Source organism: Triplophysa rosa, linkage group LG19 (genome assembly GCF_024868665.1).
Source record: "Triplophysa rosa linkage group LG19, Trosa_1v2, whole genome shotgun sequence".
Lineage (NCBI taxonomy): Eukaryota > Metazoa > Chordata > Actinopteri > Cypriniformes > Nemacheilidae > Triplophysa > Triplophysa rosa.
Genome location: NC_079908.1, coordinates 20,317,419 through 20,333,329, shown reverse-complemented (window position 1 = coordinate 20,333,329; position 15,911 = coordinate 20,317,419). Strand labels below are relative to the sequence as shown.

At 41.7% G+C, this 15,911-nt stretch overlaps 1 protein-coding gene across 7 annotated transcripts in view; it reads left to right on the top strand.

Moving 5' to 3' along the window:
* The window catches only part of rapgef1b (Rap guanine nucleotide exchange factor (GEF) 1b), a 36,734-nt gene that overhangs the window by 14,903 nt on the left and 5,920 nt on the right, over nt 1–15,911 (top strand). For 3 of the 7 annotated variants that reach the window (XM_057360207.1, XM_057360206.1, XM_057360208.1), the window contains exons 2-15: nt 4,553–4,695; nt 5,406–5,584; nt 5,700–5,856; nt 5,951–6,039; nt 6,133–6,285; nt 7,283–7,345; nt 8,307–8,424; nt 9,314–9,500; nt 9,824–10,285; nt 10,426–10,631; nt 11,221–11,379; nt 13,723–13,869; nt 15,586–15,672; nt 15,750–15,829. In XM_057360207.1, coding sequence (XP_057216190.1) covers nt 4,553–4,695; nt 5,406–5,584; nt 5,700–5,856; nt 5,951–6,039; nt 6,133–6,285; nt 7,283–7,345; nt 8,307–8,424; nt 9,314–9,500; nt 9,824–10,285; nt 10,426–10,631; nt 11,221–11,379; nt 13,723–13,869; nt 15,586–15,672; nt 15,750–15,829 — 2,230 coding nt within the window. The remainder of the gene's footprint in view (nt 1–4,552; nt 4,696–5,405; nt 5,585–5,699; nt 5,857–5,950; nt 6,040–6,132; nt 6,286–7,282; nt 7,346–8,306; nt 8,425–9,313; nt 9,501–9,823; nt 10,286–10,425; nt 10,632–11,220; nt 11,380–13,722; nt 13,870–15,585; nt 15,673–15,749; nt 15,830–15,911) is intronic. The other 4 variants (XM_057360210.1, XM_057360209.1, XM_057360211.1 and 1 more) reach the window with 4 other exon arrangements.

Below are 15,911 nucleotides of genomic sequence, written 5' to 3'. Positions count from 1 at the left end.
TCTCTCTCTCTCTCTCTCTCTCTCTCTCTCTCTCTCTCTCTCTCTCTCTCTCTCTCTCTCTCTCTCTCTCTCTCTCTCTCTCTCTCTCTCTCTCTCTCTCTCTCTCTCACTCACTTTTTGAATGGAATTAGTGAAATAAATCAACTTTTTGATGATGTTCTAATTATATGACCAGCACCTGTATAAAGTTTGTCGTTAGGGCTGTGTCGCGATAAACCGACGATAAATATCACGTGATTTATGCACAGCTGCTGCTGCATCCGAAAGCCAGAGGGCGCTCTCGTGCGGAAACGCCAAATACGCACCGCAGAAGAAGACCATAACACGTTCTAGAATCTAGGAAGTGCCTATGGACATCTTTTAATCACTGTTACTCAAGCCTCATCAGGTATTTTTATGATAATAAAGTATATGTATGTGTTGCTTTTTCAAATGCACATTATGACTCAAACTCGCACTGCTTTTAGATCGAGCAGCATTTCCTATTGATCCCAGAGCGGTGCTTCACGGACAAGCTACGCATTAAAACAAATATCGACACATTGCATATCGCAGCCAGCTTGATTTCAATAGGATTTAGTGGTATCGCGATAAATTATCGTGCAGCCCTAGGTTGTATCGTCTGCATGGTTGTGTGTGTATTAGAAGCCATTACTCCATGTGTGGCAACACAGGAAGTGCTGGCGCACACTGGAGCCAAACAGGAAGTTGATGGGTAGGCTGAGGACATAGCAGGAAGTCGTGCCTGTGACCTACAGGTGGCACAAGAGATTAGTGTGTGTGTGTGTGTGTGTGTGTGCATGCATGTGCACGTTTGTGTGCGTGCGTGCATGTTCATAATGTCGAAACAGATCTTGAACCGGTTGTCAAGCAATGCAGTCTGCAGCGATAGGGTCACTGACAAGAAATGATGGCAAGTTGGGTGGGTCATCCTTTGCTGAACTATTGTGTGAGTGTGTTCATCAGGACCTCTAAACATAGTTTGACCATCTTATATCTGCTTTCCATCAATCTATATTATCAGAGTTCCATTAGGCCGGCCGAGAGAGAGAGATGTGCATAAAAATGTATTATAGCATTATAAAGTGTAGAGATGCACCGATTGCAATTCTTTTTGCCGATTCCAATTTCCGATTTTATTACAAGTGAAACCTGCCGATTCCGATTTTTGCAGATTCCGATTTTCTATCCACAAACTATAATTGACAGTATACTGTATATAAAACCATATTAACTTTTCTTCAATACACATTTTTTTATTTTCATTGAATAAATAATTGAACATTACAATTTCCCCAAATTTCCCTAAATGCAGTTCTCCAAGCTGCATTAAATTACAGAATCTTCTCTTTCCCAAACAACTCTTAAAGTGAATAACTCTGTGACTGAAAAGAAGTACAAATAATAAAATATAACTAAACATGTCACTTAATTTACCTTTTTCATTTTTGTACTCATCTCACAAAAGTCTAAGATAACAATAAAATACTTCAACTTTATTCTCGTCTATTTCCGTTTTTGAAACTAACATTGCTTTATTTCATTTTATCTGAAATGTAAAATAAATTGTCTTTATCTTGGATCTGTAGTATTAAAAGAATTGGGTTGATTTTTGCTGCAACTTCAATAAAAAAGTTAAAAATCTTATGAGTGAATTCTACTCTAAAGATGTATATGTATTTGCAGTTTTTTGTGTTAGTAAAGAACTCAATCAGATATATATCACATATATTGGTTGATTTATTCATTTTTTTATATTTTGGATTTTTAAAAACAAGTGGAAGTCGTGTTGAATGTCATTTTACCTAGGTGAACTGACCACAGTTTTAACGCAAGACAAGGAATCAGGTTGAATGGAATTTACGTTTGTTTTACACAGTGTGAACGACTTCTACATGAGTTTAGCATGTGTCAGAGTTTAGCATGATGCTAATAGCATCTTTGTTGGTATACATACCCCATGGAGACGGAGCAGCGAGAGATGAACTACAGTCTGTACAGTACATGATGCATGTGCACGCGCGTGCAGTCAGCGGACATGAGAGATGCGCGCCAGTCAGCAGAGACTCGCGGTCCGGTGGACCCACATGCGAGTATAAACGAGCCGTGAAAGACAGGCTGTGCGCGCGAACGTTTACATGTTTACTTGCGGCCTCGAGTGTACTGACGGCTGTGACGTTCTTGCCCGCATCACGGTAAACAGAAGATCGGCTTGGAATCGGTGAGACTGACCGGCCGGGCCGATCCCGATCTCTGGCCGGTCAATCGGTGCACCTCTAATAAAGTGTGTGTGCGTGTGATTTTGATGGTTGTGTAGAGGATGCTGGTACATCCTTTATTTAGGCGTCACTGTCTGTAGTATCATCAGATCCAAAAATGACAGCCGTGCTGAATCATAAATGTTTTGTCTTTAACTTTGTATGACGCACACGTACACACATTAGTGTTGTGTTGTGGGTGATTGGTGAGTGGGTTATGGATCTGTGATCTGGATTTTAATGGTGGTTTAAAAGACTACATTACCCACGCTCCACCACCCCCTTTATCAGCCTCCAGGCCTTAATTCACCCGTTGTGTGTGTGGTGAGGTATTACGAGTGTGTGTTGTGGGTTTTGAAGCATAATGGCTCCACCTATGTTAGTTACAGTACGACCTTTCCGTTTTACCCAGGAGGCATTGTTCTGAGCACACTCGCAGCGGAAAGGCTGAGCCCCTCACTGCAACAATGACTGTCAACACAAACACACACACACACACACACACACACATACTCGGTCTAGCGCGTCTGAATGGAATATTTTTGCAGTTAAATTGCAATAGTAGTCTATTTTATTGCGAATGTTATTGAATACAAGCATAATAATACTAATTTCTCAGTATTTTCTCACTCACTCTCTCTCTCTCTCTCTCTCTCATTCTCTTTCTCACTCACTCACTCACTCACTCACTCACTCACTCACTCACTCACTCACTCACTCACTCACTCACTCACTCACTCACTCACTCACTCACTCACTCACTCACTCACTCACTCACTCACTCACTCACTCACTCACTCACTCACTCACTCACTCACTCACTCACTCACTCACTCACTCACTCACTCACTCACTCACTCACTCACTCACTCACTCACTCACTCACTCACTCACTCACTCACTCACTCACTCACTCACTCACTCACTCACTCACTCACTCACTCACTCACTCACTCACTCACTCACTCACTCACTCACTCACTCACTCACTCACTCACTCACTCACTCACTCACTCACTCACTCACTCACTCACTCACTCACTCACTCACTCACTCACTCACTCACTCACTCACTCACTCACTCACTCACTCACTCACTCACTCACTCACTCACTCACTCACTCACTCACTCACTCACTCACTCACTCACTCACTCACTCACTCACTCACTCACTCACTCACTCACTCACTCACTCACTCACTCACTCACTCACTCACTCACTCACTCACTCACTCACTCACTCACTCACTCACTCACTCACTCACTCACTCACTCACTCACTCACTCACTCACTCACTCACTCACTCACTCACTCACTCACTCACTCACTCACTCACTCACTCACTCACTCACTCACTCACTCACTCACTCACTCACTCACTCACTCACTCACTCACTCACTCACTCACTCACTCACTCACTCACTCACTCACTCACTCACTCACTCACTCACTCACTCACTCACTCACTCACTCACTCACTCACTCACTCACTCACTCACTCACTCACTCACTCACTCACTCACTCACTCACTCACTCACTCACTCACTCACTCACTCTCTCACTCACTCACTCACTCACTCACTCACTCACTCACTCACTCACTCACTCACTCACTCACTCACTCACTCACTCACTCACTCACTCACTCACTCACTCACTCACTCACTCACTCACTCACTCACTCACTCACTCACTCACTCACTCACTCACTCACTCACTCACTCACTCACTCACTCTCTCTCTCTCTGTGATTATGGCCCATAAAATTCCAATTATGATAAAGTCTTGTGTCAGTATGTAATGGGGCTTTGGGAGTATGTTTGTTTGTTAATGTTTATCAGCGGCAGAGGTTGTGTGTGTTTATTTATTTGTACAGATGAATTGTTAAAATGACGTATTCATTCAGTGATGGATCTTCTCTCTAAATGGATCCGTCATCTGTCTGATGACTTAGCTTTGTATACTGTGGTAGGCTATATGAGTTTTTAGACTAGTTTTTTTATTGCACTTATGTTGTTCCAATTGCTTCCATTGTTTATCTCATCTGTAAGTCGCTGTAATGACTCCATGTAAATGCAAATGTCTGACAAACAGAACGCTCGTGTGGAGCTTTAGTCTGACTTGATGATTTGATTTCGCTGGTGTTTGTGGTCTGTGACAGATATAAATCACTTTCCGAGCACATCTTTATTAACCTAGACATTAGCCGAGTGTGAAGTTTTTGTGTATGTAGTTTTTATGTGTAGTTTTGTGTTTGCTCGCTAATGTCTCCCTGTTTTTTTCTTCTCAGAATCTCAGAAGTCTCACCTCTCCTCGTTCACCATGAAACTGATGAAGTTTCATTCACCGAAGATAAAACGAACTCCATCTAAGAAAGGAAAACAACATCAGCCCGAGCCCACCGTGAAGACACCAGAGAAACCCGTCAACAAGGTAGAGCAACTCTACACAACTCTACAACACATCTACACACTCACTTTTTACACATGCTGCTACTCACTCTTGACAAACTACACAATTCAGCAAAACTATACACACACTCATTCTTTACACTCTACATGCACTCTCTCTCACTCTTTAAATACACTACACACACACACACACACACACTCACTACACACAATCTACTGCACATCCACACAAATCTACACACTCACTTTTTACACATACAACTACACACTCTTGACAAACTAAACAATTCTACAAAGCTCTACACACAGTTATTCTTTACACTGTACACACACTCTCTCACTCTTTAAATACACTACACAACTCTACACACACACATACACACTCCACTACACACTACACAACTCTATAAACTCTCTACACTCTTGACAGTACACAGTATTTTTCTTCACACACACTACACAACTCTACACACACTTTAAATAACTACACAACTCTACGCACACTCTTTGCACAAACTACACACACTCTTTAAACAACCACACTCTACTCACTCTACGCTCTTTAAATAAGCACACTACACACTCGTCACAAACACATTAAGTAACTGCACACACACTCCACAAACTCTTTGCTACACACACTCGGCTCTAGAGGGACTGTTGTCGCTCTGTCACACTAAACATGAGCTCTACGTCTTCTCTAATGAATATTCATGTTTTGTTTTGGAGCAGAAGGTGAGCCGATTGGAGGAGCAGGAGAAGGACGTGGTGAGCGCGCTGAGATATTTCAAGACGATTGTGGACAAGATGAACGTCGATGCCAAAGTTCTGATGATGCTTCCAGGCTCAGCCAGTAAAGTCCTGGAGGCCGTACTGCCGCTGGTGCAGGGAGAGACTCGGGTTCATCACAGGTCAGTGTCACTGTGACGCATTCATATCAACACACACACACATGTGCATATACACACCTGAATAATCCGGAGCATGACATCAAACCCCCTCGCTCTCCCTCTCTCTCTCTCGCAGCTCAGCGTTGTCGTCCTGTCATAACCGTGTGTATCAGAGTTTGGCTAATCTCATTCGCTGGTCGGATCAGGTGATGCTGGAGGGTATCGACCTTGACGACAAGGACACTGTGACGACGGTTACCACGGTGATCAAAGCTGTGCTGGATGGCGTGAAGGTCAGGGGCTGACAATTGCATTTGTGACGAGGTTAAAACAACACAGGAATATTTATAACCATTGTGTGTGTGTGTGTGTGTGTGTGTGTAACAGGAGCTGGTGAAACTCACTATAGAGAAACAAGAGCAACCGTCCCCGACATCCCCGAGCAAACCTGTGCCCCTTGTGACCAAAACAGAGAGGTACCGTCATAAAACCTGATATTTATTTATCTGTAATAAAAAGATGAAGTCGGTGACATCTTTCTCTCTTCTCTCTCGCTTTCTGGATTTCAGTGTGTGTGAAAATCCTTTAACAGAACGAGAGAAGGCGATCCTGAGTAAGACCACGCCTATAGTCACACCCACCGACAGCTTGACTGACATGTCAGAGGAGGAGGTGGCTCCGCCCAAACCACCTCTACCCGGGGTGAAACTAGCCGAGCACAGGTGAGAGGGCGTGGCTGTGAAAGAAATCAAAACACTTTCTAAAGGCTTACACTACACTTACACTTCAAATAAAAAGGTTTAGTTGGACTTTTGCTCGTAGTGTGCTTTGTTATATACTGCACATTTGTGAAAAAGCAAAAATAGTATGAGTAGTATGCTGTCTTTATCTTTTCAGTTCTGTCACAATTCATTACTAGCATTACTGCACTAGTTAGTCAGTCTGTTACACTGTGCGCTAGTTAGTGAGTCTACTACAATGAACAGTGTATATTCTGTGCAAATCTTAGAATGTACTCTTGTAAGTGTGTATAGTATTGTATACTCTGAGCATGTATTAGAGTATACACTAGTTAGTTTGTCTATAAGAGCATGCGTTAGTTAGTGTGGGCAGTAGTGTATTCTATGACCATCTATTGGAGTGTACACTTGTAAGTATGTATAGTATTGTAGACACTGAGCATCTTTTAGAGTGTGCACTAGGCAGTGAACAGTGTGATTCAGTTTATTTCATGGTGGTGATGAGTTTCGTTCATTCTTAAATGCGTTGCGCTGCTTCTTAGAGCTAAAATATCTCCGTCTATAAATATATAAATGAGAACACATCCGACACACGCTCATGAGACGGCACTAGTGGTCTAAAGCAGAACTTTGTTTTTCCATTTATATTTCTGTCTGAGGATAATACAGTAGTGAAACTGCCACATAAACACTTTCTCAAAGGGAAAGTCTGGGAGACGGTCTGTTGCTATTTATTGTGTGTTTTGTTGTAAGTTACACAACAGTTTAATGAACAAACTTGATTTCATCCGCCATGTCCTCGGTGATGTCCGCCGCTCTGATCTATGTGTCTGTCACAGTTTCTCTCTCTTCATCTCTTGCGTCTGGCCTTCAGTCACATCATCTGTGTTTTCTGATTTCTGTGTTGTTTCTGTAATCGTTTGTCTGTCCTGATCTTCTTTCTCTGGGCTCGGGTATTGTTTGGTCGTCCTGGGGTCAGGACCAGGATGCAGTTGTCCTCTGATCCTGTTGCCAGGCAGCGGAGGGCCACGGCGATGGAAATGTACGTTAGCCGGTGGTGGACTTGTGTGTGTATTATGACATGACACGGTTGCACCCATCGGGCTTCCTCATTGGCTGGACACAGTTACCTGCATGTGATTGTGTGGCAAAGCGACGGCCAATCAGAGGAAAGCCTGAGTCTGGTGGATTTGCATGACAGATACTGAATGACCCCTAGTTAATAAATCCAGAGGGAATGTGAACTGGATTCCAGATGGGATTTCTGTCAAAGTTTGAAATCTTAAAGGGTGCTTTATACAAGATATTGATATAGATTTTTGTGGTTTTAAGCTTGTTTTAAGTCAGATTGAGGTCCCCGTGGAAGTGTGTTGAGTCTGATTGAGCTGAAGTATTCATTTTGTTCACTACAACTAGCTAACACATGCTAATGGCACTTTTTAACAGGACTAAAATAAAAACTAGATCTTTTTGAACTTTGGTTTTATAGAACACGTTGTTTGTTAGAGGTATATAAAGAATAAATTCTATATTATAATAAAACAACTTCACATTGCTGGTATAAAGTAAGTACTGTATCTGCTTGTGCTACGGCAGAGGATAAAAAATATTTTCCTGTTTTAGTTTCTTGTTTCTTCAATGTTTTCTGCATTATTCTCAAAGGAATATCTTTTTAAATTGGTTTCAGGTTCTGATAGAAATTCCAACATGAGTGTTTATTCCTTCAGGATTTATGTCTAGCGATGCTTCACGCTTTAATCCCGCCCACTGGAGATTCCATCATTCCTTTATGTTTCCATGGTAACCTGGTAAAGCTTCACTGAAGTGTAAAGAACTGTCAGAAAAACCTCAGATCTGAACTCATCACCCACACCTTCAACAGCTCTTCTGCTTTCGTGTGTGTGTCCACTAACTGTGTTTGTGCCCGTTTCATTTGACCTTGTTGCGTTGTTTATTTCATACTTGTCAACTCATTTGCATATTTATGCACGCTCTGCCCATAGCCCGCCCGCTCTGCCACCGAAGAAGCGACAGTCTGTTTCCTCCCCCACTCGTGTTGCCGTGGTAGCGCCGATGAGTCGAGTCTCATGTGCTCTCAGCCCGTCTCCAGGAGCTCGACAGGTACGGCACCTGATCACATCATGACAACTTTCATCTATTCCTGTTTAATATGCAGAGATAACAATAAGTGTGTCATTGGAAAGTTGACTCTTTAAAATGTGTTTTGAGCGGCCGGACATCTCAATCTTTGCCTCAGCCAGTGGCGTGAGTTTGGGGAGGGGCTTCTTGTATATAAAGTTTCTTAGAAGTAAAATAGAGATGAGCACGACTAATTTTGTCCTCGGGTTTTATGTGACGTATCCTTAAATCGTTCTAGTTTTTTAAAGTCCCAGTGAAATTAAAAATGACAATTCTTGTTTTTTCCTGAAATAATGCAGCGTTGATAGTAAATAGCTTATCAATGTGGGTTATTTTATTTTTAAAATTCATGTACCCTCATAATCTTCAGTTAAAATCTGAAAATGCACTTCCGCCCTAAAATGACCATCAATCTCAAATGACGTAAATTAGACGGCTTGGGCGGAGCATCCCTTAACCCCTCCCCTTCAGCTGTCAGTCTGCTGCCAGTTTCATTTCAAAATGCAACGGCTGTTTTTACACACCAATTCAATCAATTTCTTTGTGAAAAACGCAAGCCACGCCCACTATTTTTCTCCTTTGAAATTCCTTTTCACTCGGAAACGTGTCGGAATACGGAAGTAAAAACGACAGCAACTTCCGGTTCACGGGGACTTTAAGTAAAAAGTTATATTTGTTAAATCAGAGTCACTTCATTCATTTTAGTTCAGAATTTTAATTCCACGGTTATAAATGTCAATACCAATAAATGAAACTCTCTTTTCTTAAATAACTCTTGTGTGGATTTATAAAATAATGCAATATTTTACATGTTACTTCAGAAGAGTGATGTGATGATGTCATCTGTTGTTTGTTTGTTTTTTGGTTGAAGCATCAGGAGTTTGACGTGGATCTCCTCCAGAGGCGTTTCTCGGGTGGCAGTCAGTCGTACGGAGGAGATTCTCCCCGTCTCTCTCCCTGTAACAGTATGGGAAAACTGAGCAAATCCGACGAGCAGCTCTCCTCTCTGGAGCGAGACAGCGGCCGGTGCTCACGAAACACCAGCTGTGAAACACTCGGTACACAAACGTTTGTTTAATTCTTCTCAAATGCTTTTCACTCAAGACATCTTTGGACGTCAAACCCAACACAGAAATGGTTTATTGTACTTAAATGTCCTGAATTATTTTCTTCTTAAAGTAAATGCTTATTGTCATCTCTTGCTTCCTCATTTTTTTATCCATTCTTCCTCCAATTTTGATGGTGTAATGCTCCTGACAGGCAATCATTCACAGCACAAAACATTTTTTTTCTCTCACGAGTATTTTTGTTTGCGCAATTGTCACCCAACAAATTTGTGTTTGTGTAACTAACGTGTGTCGTTCGTATTGTCCTTCAATAGAGGGATACGATCCTGATTACGACTTCCTCAACCAGGACCTTTCCGTTTCCGATCCCTTGCCGTTTCCCACGGGTCCGAGCAGCTGTCTGAGCCCCCTCCCCGAATGCCAGATGGAACCTCTGTCCCTAAGCCCCGCCCACACCTGCTTCAGTCCTCCCGTGACCCATCAGCCTTCTGTGGATTACAGGACTCCGCCCCTCACGCCAGCATCCACCAATAGCAAGCATCCCCCCGCCCTCCCGCAGAAGAAGCGACGGTCTACCCCAATTATATCGACCTATCCTCTTTACGAGCGCCTCCCGTCGCACTACGACAACCTATCGGAAGAGGAGCAGCCGACGCCGCCCTTCCCTCTGGTGACGCCGGTATCGCCTATACCGCAGGTCAACGGCAGGGATGACCTCTCGCTGTCCACCGACCCCAACAGCCCGCCACCGCTGCCGGAGAAGAAGGGCAAGCAAAGTAAGGGCAAGTGTGGGTTTGTGTGTGGATCAGAAAGTTTGGACTCTTGAAAAGAAAAGAAAGCATTGAAAAGTTCAAATGTAGAATTGTGTTTAACTGCATCTCTCTCTCTCTCTCTCTCTCTCTCTCTCGCTCTCTAGTCCTGCAGTACATGCAGTTTGTTGAGGATTACTCTGAGCCGCAGCCGTCTGTGTTTTATCAGACGCCTCAGAACGAGAGTATTTACGAGCAGAGGAGGAATAAACGCTTTCAGGAGGTTTACGGATTTAGCGATTCTTACACCAGCTCGGATTCTGTGCTCGAGCCCGTGCCACCGCCCGCCCTGCCACCCAAACAGAGACAGCTGGTGAGTCACCGTCCACGTGCACAAGTCACATCACACGCGTGTTATCGGTGACCTGCGCGTGAGGTCATTGAGTATAGAGCGGGTCGGTTAAGGTTAAAGGTCAAACTGAGGTGCTTTAGAGGAGGCCAACGTGACCTTCTTTCTCTCTTCCTTTCTCTTTGTCTTTCTTCTCTGAGCTTTTCGGTTCGTTCCTTGTTTAAAGACAACATGAAATAACAAATTGACTCTGACTTTATAAACCTCTCTTTTTATACCATACTGTATATGAGAGGAAACTGCACCTGTGACAAAAATGTTGTTCATGTTTGTTTACCTGATTCAGTGTTTTTTGTATGTTTAAAAACATGTTGCATGTTTTTCCCCAACACACATGAACCAGGAATAACAATCCGATTCTGTAAAATGTGACGGTGAAGACGTTCAACACATTTCATGTTGTCTTTAAATCAACTTTTGCTATTCCCCCTCTTTCATATTTTTCTTTAACTCTTGATATACAACTACTATGTTATTTTAGATCGTTATCTGTTTTCTTCTGATCTTTTTCTTCTCATTTCCTCCTGTTCCGTGTTTCTCTTCTTCGCTCCAGGCTTCCCACACCTCTCCCTCTTCATCCTCCTCCTCGTCATCATCTTTTTCACCCCTTCCTCCTCATGCTGGCCTTCAGGAGGCGGAGCCTGCTCTTGGTCTCAGCCTATCAGTGTCTAACTCCTTCCTCAGTGGCCATTCCTCTTTGACCACACCTGTGGTGAGTGTCATCCAATCAGAGTGAAGAGGTCACGTGAAGCACACATCAACAAACAGTCTATCACAATCAATGTCATGATTTTCTCATGTGGTGTATTCTGGTTTGTTTGTGTGGTTGTTGTTTTTTTATTCATATGATTTTTTAAGGTTTGTGTGATCACAGGGAGTTATTAAACTGATGTTTAAATGCTACATAGAGATTATTTATGGCCTGGATTCTAAAGCTGAACTAATCTTCGTTTATCTCTTTATCTGGGTTTAACGTTAAAGTCCAGAGCTTATACAAAGACTCTTAAAAATCTTAATGTAGCATTAAAACAACATTTTAATAACACTATTCTGTGGGTCTTTGCTGTGATGACTCTTACTTACAAGGGGAAAATCTGTTCTTAGATCAGTACTGGCTAACTCAAACTGACATGATGGGAGAGGTTTTTTTTTTTACATTAGATCACTGCTTTAGTGGTATAAGCTGTTTGGTTTAGTGGCATAAATTCGTTGCACTTGTTTGTGTGATTATAAAAGAAATGAAAATGAGATTAATATGCAGCTATTTAGAATGTTGGAGCTCCGTTTGTTGTGGTCACACCGATAAAAACTCAGTGATTTAAACCATTGATTGAAACAGGATAATCGAATAAAAAAGGGTCCTGATTTTATCCATTACCACGTGAAAGATACTGTAGTACACTTTGTAGCCTAGGTACTATAGAGCTTTTGAAACACTATGGACGTTAAGTTCACATCAGTATTTATTTATCAATTCACTGCAGAATACTAAAGTATACATTAAAAAGTGTAGGAAATGCTAAAATATGGTACAGTATGCTACAATTTACTTGTTTACTATAGTAAATATTATAGTATACTACAGTAAATACTATAGGTCAATGGTTCTCAACGGGGGGCCAGGGCCCACAAGGGGGCCCCAGCTGACTTTCAAGGGGGCCCCAGCTGACCTTCAAGGGGGCCCCAGCTGACTTTCAAGGGGCCTCAGAATGACCAGTGTATTAAAATGAGACAAAATGAGCATTGAAATACATTAAAAAAACATGTTTCTTATTATTTGACCATTTTTATAATTAATAAATGTTTGCCAGCTAATCTTAATCTCTAAAATCATTTTTTTTTGTTTTTTTTAGGTTTTGTGAGTGGGAGAGGGGCCTTTGAATATTGTTGAATACAATGGGGGTGCCTTTGAGTCAAAAAGGTTGAGAACCCCTTCTATAGACAGAATACTATAGTATACATAAGTAAATTGTATACTGAAGTATATAGTATAAGTATATAGTTAGTATTAACTACACTTTGTTACAATTTACTACAATAAATACTCAAATATATTACAGTATTTGTTCATTGGGGTTGAAATTGATTAGAGGGTAAAACATGACGTTAGAGAGCAGCCAAACATTTGTTGCTTTCAGAGTCATTACACTTTGATTGAAGATTACAAACATATTTTTGGGAGTAATGTACAGTGATGAATCATTTACAGTAGACGTGTACAGTACATGTTGACTTTAGTTAGTATGTATTGAATATTATCTAGTTGTCAAAGTAACTGTTATAACAGGCCTGAGATCAGAGAGCCATTATTCTCGGTTGCCGCGGTGATGAATTTTAGCCAGTGTCCGCTTTTCATGGTAACGGCATCTGGGAATTGTTGCGGAATGTTCCGCGCTCTTGACCCCTGACATCTGAGGTCACAGCAGAAGAAATATGGTGTGTGTGTGTGCGTGCGTGCGTGCGTGCGTGCGTGCGTGTGTGCGCGTGGTTGCCTGCCGAAAGAGTTCCTGTTTCAGTCAGTAGCTGACCTGTGTGTGTCGGATTCTGAGGATCAGTGTGTGAGTGTGTTTTCCTCACCCCCCTTTTATCGGTCTCTGTGGAATGCTTACATTCCCTAATGTCACAGGCGGAATCTAATGGGGGATTCTCTTCCCGTTCTCCTAGGAAAACATGTTGAGCCATGTTTGTCGGGGTTTGTGTGTGTGTGCACGGGCTGATGTGGAATTTTGTTAGCGGTGTTTTGGGCAAGTCTATGCAGGTCCTGTAATCCCTCTAAGAATCATCCGGAAGTTTAGACTCGCTCCCTATACACACACACTCACACACAGCTTTGTTATATTACGTGATTGGGTTGTTCTCATTATAGGAGGTTTCTGTGTGTACACATGCACAATAACACGGTCACATTATTTTTCACACACTGAAAAATATTTCGCACTCCTATCATCAATTTTCCTTCTTTAAATTTTCATCTTTTTCTTTTCACTTTTAAACTTGACTACTGAATTCCTCTTCTGATTCCATCTTTTCTGTCCCCTGTTTCGACCAATTGCAGAGTTCCGACCTGGTTGGCTTGACCAATGCCAGCAGAGGTTTGGATGGTGGGGGTGTCTCTAACGGGTCCTTGACCAGCTCTCCGGTCTCTCTGGCCGTCTGTCTTCCTTCCGAGTCGTCTCTCTCTGACTCTCTGCTTACCTCCGCGGTAAACGCACATTTGATGGCACACACTATTTTCTAACATTGTTGTTAAATACTGCACTTCTGTCCCTAAAGTAAACACACACACATAAGAAGACTTGATGAGTTTTTTTTTTAAGATTTTCATGAAAATGTTATTTTCACTTACACGGTATGTACACATCAAGAATGAAGAAAGCGTCTTTAAATAAAATAAGGAAGGATATATTGGGGATATATATTCTAATGTAAATGTGTGTGTGTGTATCAGTGACATCTAGTGGTTCAGGCACAGAACTGCATGTTGTTTAATTTTATCTGTTTATTTGAACGCTCAGACTTTTGATGTAAAAGATAAATTCTCTTGCATAATTTGTACGTTGCGACTTTTCTAAGTGATTCAACTTATAATTTGAACCTTACAGAAGATAAAACCATAGACAAACATTGAAGAGACCTGAGCCATATCTAGAGAGAATCAAAAATACTTTTTTTACCTGGATCAGTAATGAAAACATTTGACACACTTTGGTTTTCTAAACTAAAATGTTGCCTTTTTAATAAAGTGAAATAAATTCTGGCAGTGAAATTCTTAAATGGAAATAAAAATAAACTAAACCAAAGCTAAAATCTAAATTTAAATTAAGGAAGTCATAATTTCAAATGAATATAGAAGTAAATAATAAAATGACAGAAAATAACCATGAAAGCAAAAATCTATAAATACATTTAAATAAATATTTATAAAACTGCAAAAGAAATAATTACAATGAGATTAAATATTTAAAAAATCCTTAGGAAATTTTTGTATTTAGATGTACAGATAGTATATGTTGTTGGATAGTGTTTTTTTCCCAAAATGTATTTGATTTGCTGGTGATATGAGACGTAAGCTTTAAAGATGGGGTAACGCACGCAGTTTCTGCCAATCTCATATTAATTTTGAGTACCTATGCAGTAGTATTGCACACGCCGTATCTTCGAAGAGTATTTAATTTGATCACATTTATAAAAGAGAGATACAGCTGTACAATTATTTCCGGAAAAAGACGAGCTGCGGGAGGCGAGCAGTGGCGACGGAACTACAGCACGAGCACACAATACATCATCGCATTAATCCCTTCGCGTTGTTTACATTATGCACGTACGCGCAAATTGCCAATAAAACACAGACATAAGACTTAGTTTGACTCACCGCGTGCGGTTCATGTCCGGCATCTTTTAGCACTGGGACCGTGCCATCTTTCAGTTTCAAACGATCTCCAAATCCAGCGTTATATCCACCGTTTATATAACATCCATAACTGAAATGCCGTGAACAAGCAAACACACCTCAACTTCTCTCACTATCGCAAGCATAACCAACTGCAGCTGCAGGCCCACAGCGCAGCCGATCTTGATAAGCTGGACTTCCTATCGCTCGTCGGTTGGCGCGTTGGTGGGCTATTTCTTTCGCCTTGCCGTGGGCGTGCTTTTCCGGGAGAATTGCCCAATGAAAGGAATAGGATCCCTGTTACGAAACAGGGATCCAGACTTATAAAAAATTGAGTGCTGGGGGAGTGTATCAAGCACAGATATACTACGTCATACGTCCAACTAGTTTTTTAACAAGTCGACCATGTTCAGCATGTGAAGCCAGCTCGTTTAACAGTGTAAAGAAGTCAGAATGCACGACATAGCATGTTATCCCGCCCTAAAGAAGCATGACGCATGCGTGATGTGTTTGATTCTCTTACCGTAGAGTGAAAGTGTTGACGAAGGCGGCGAGGGGGAATATGTGAATCTATACGCATCCACGCACGCCAACGGCGACAGCACACATCGCACCGTAAGTATCACACGCTATCGTGTTTTATTCGTCTATGCTTGCGTGTTTTTGCTGCTGACATTTCTGGAATCTCTCAGGACACCGTATGTTGTGATGATGAAAACCACGCCCCTCACATACCCTCGTCCAATAGCAAGGAGGCATTGGCTAAGGACAGGTAAACGCTATGAAGATTGCTGGCTGCATTTCTCCACAGATCAGAGATATTTGGTGTTTGTGTAAATCTGGGTGATGTTTTT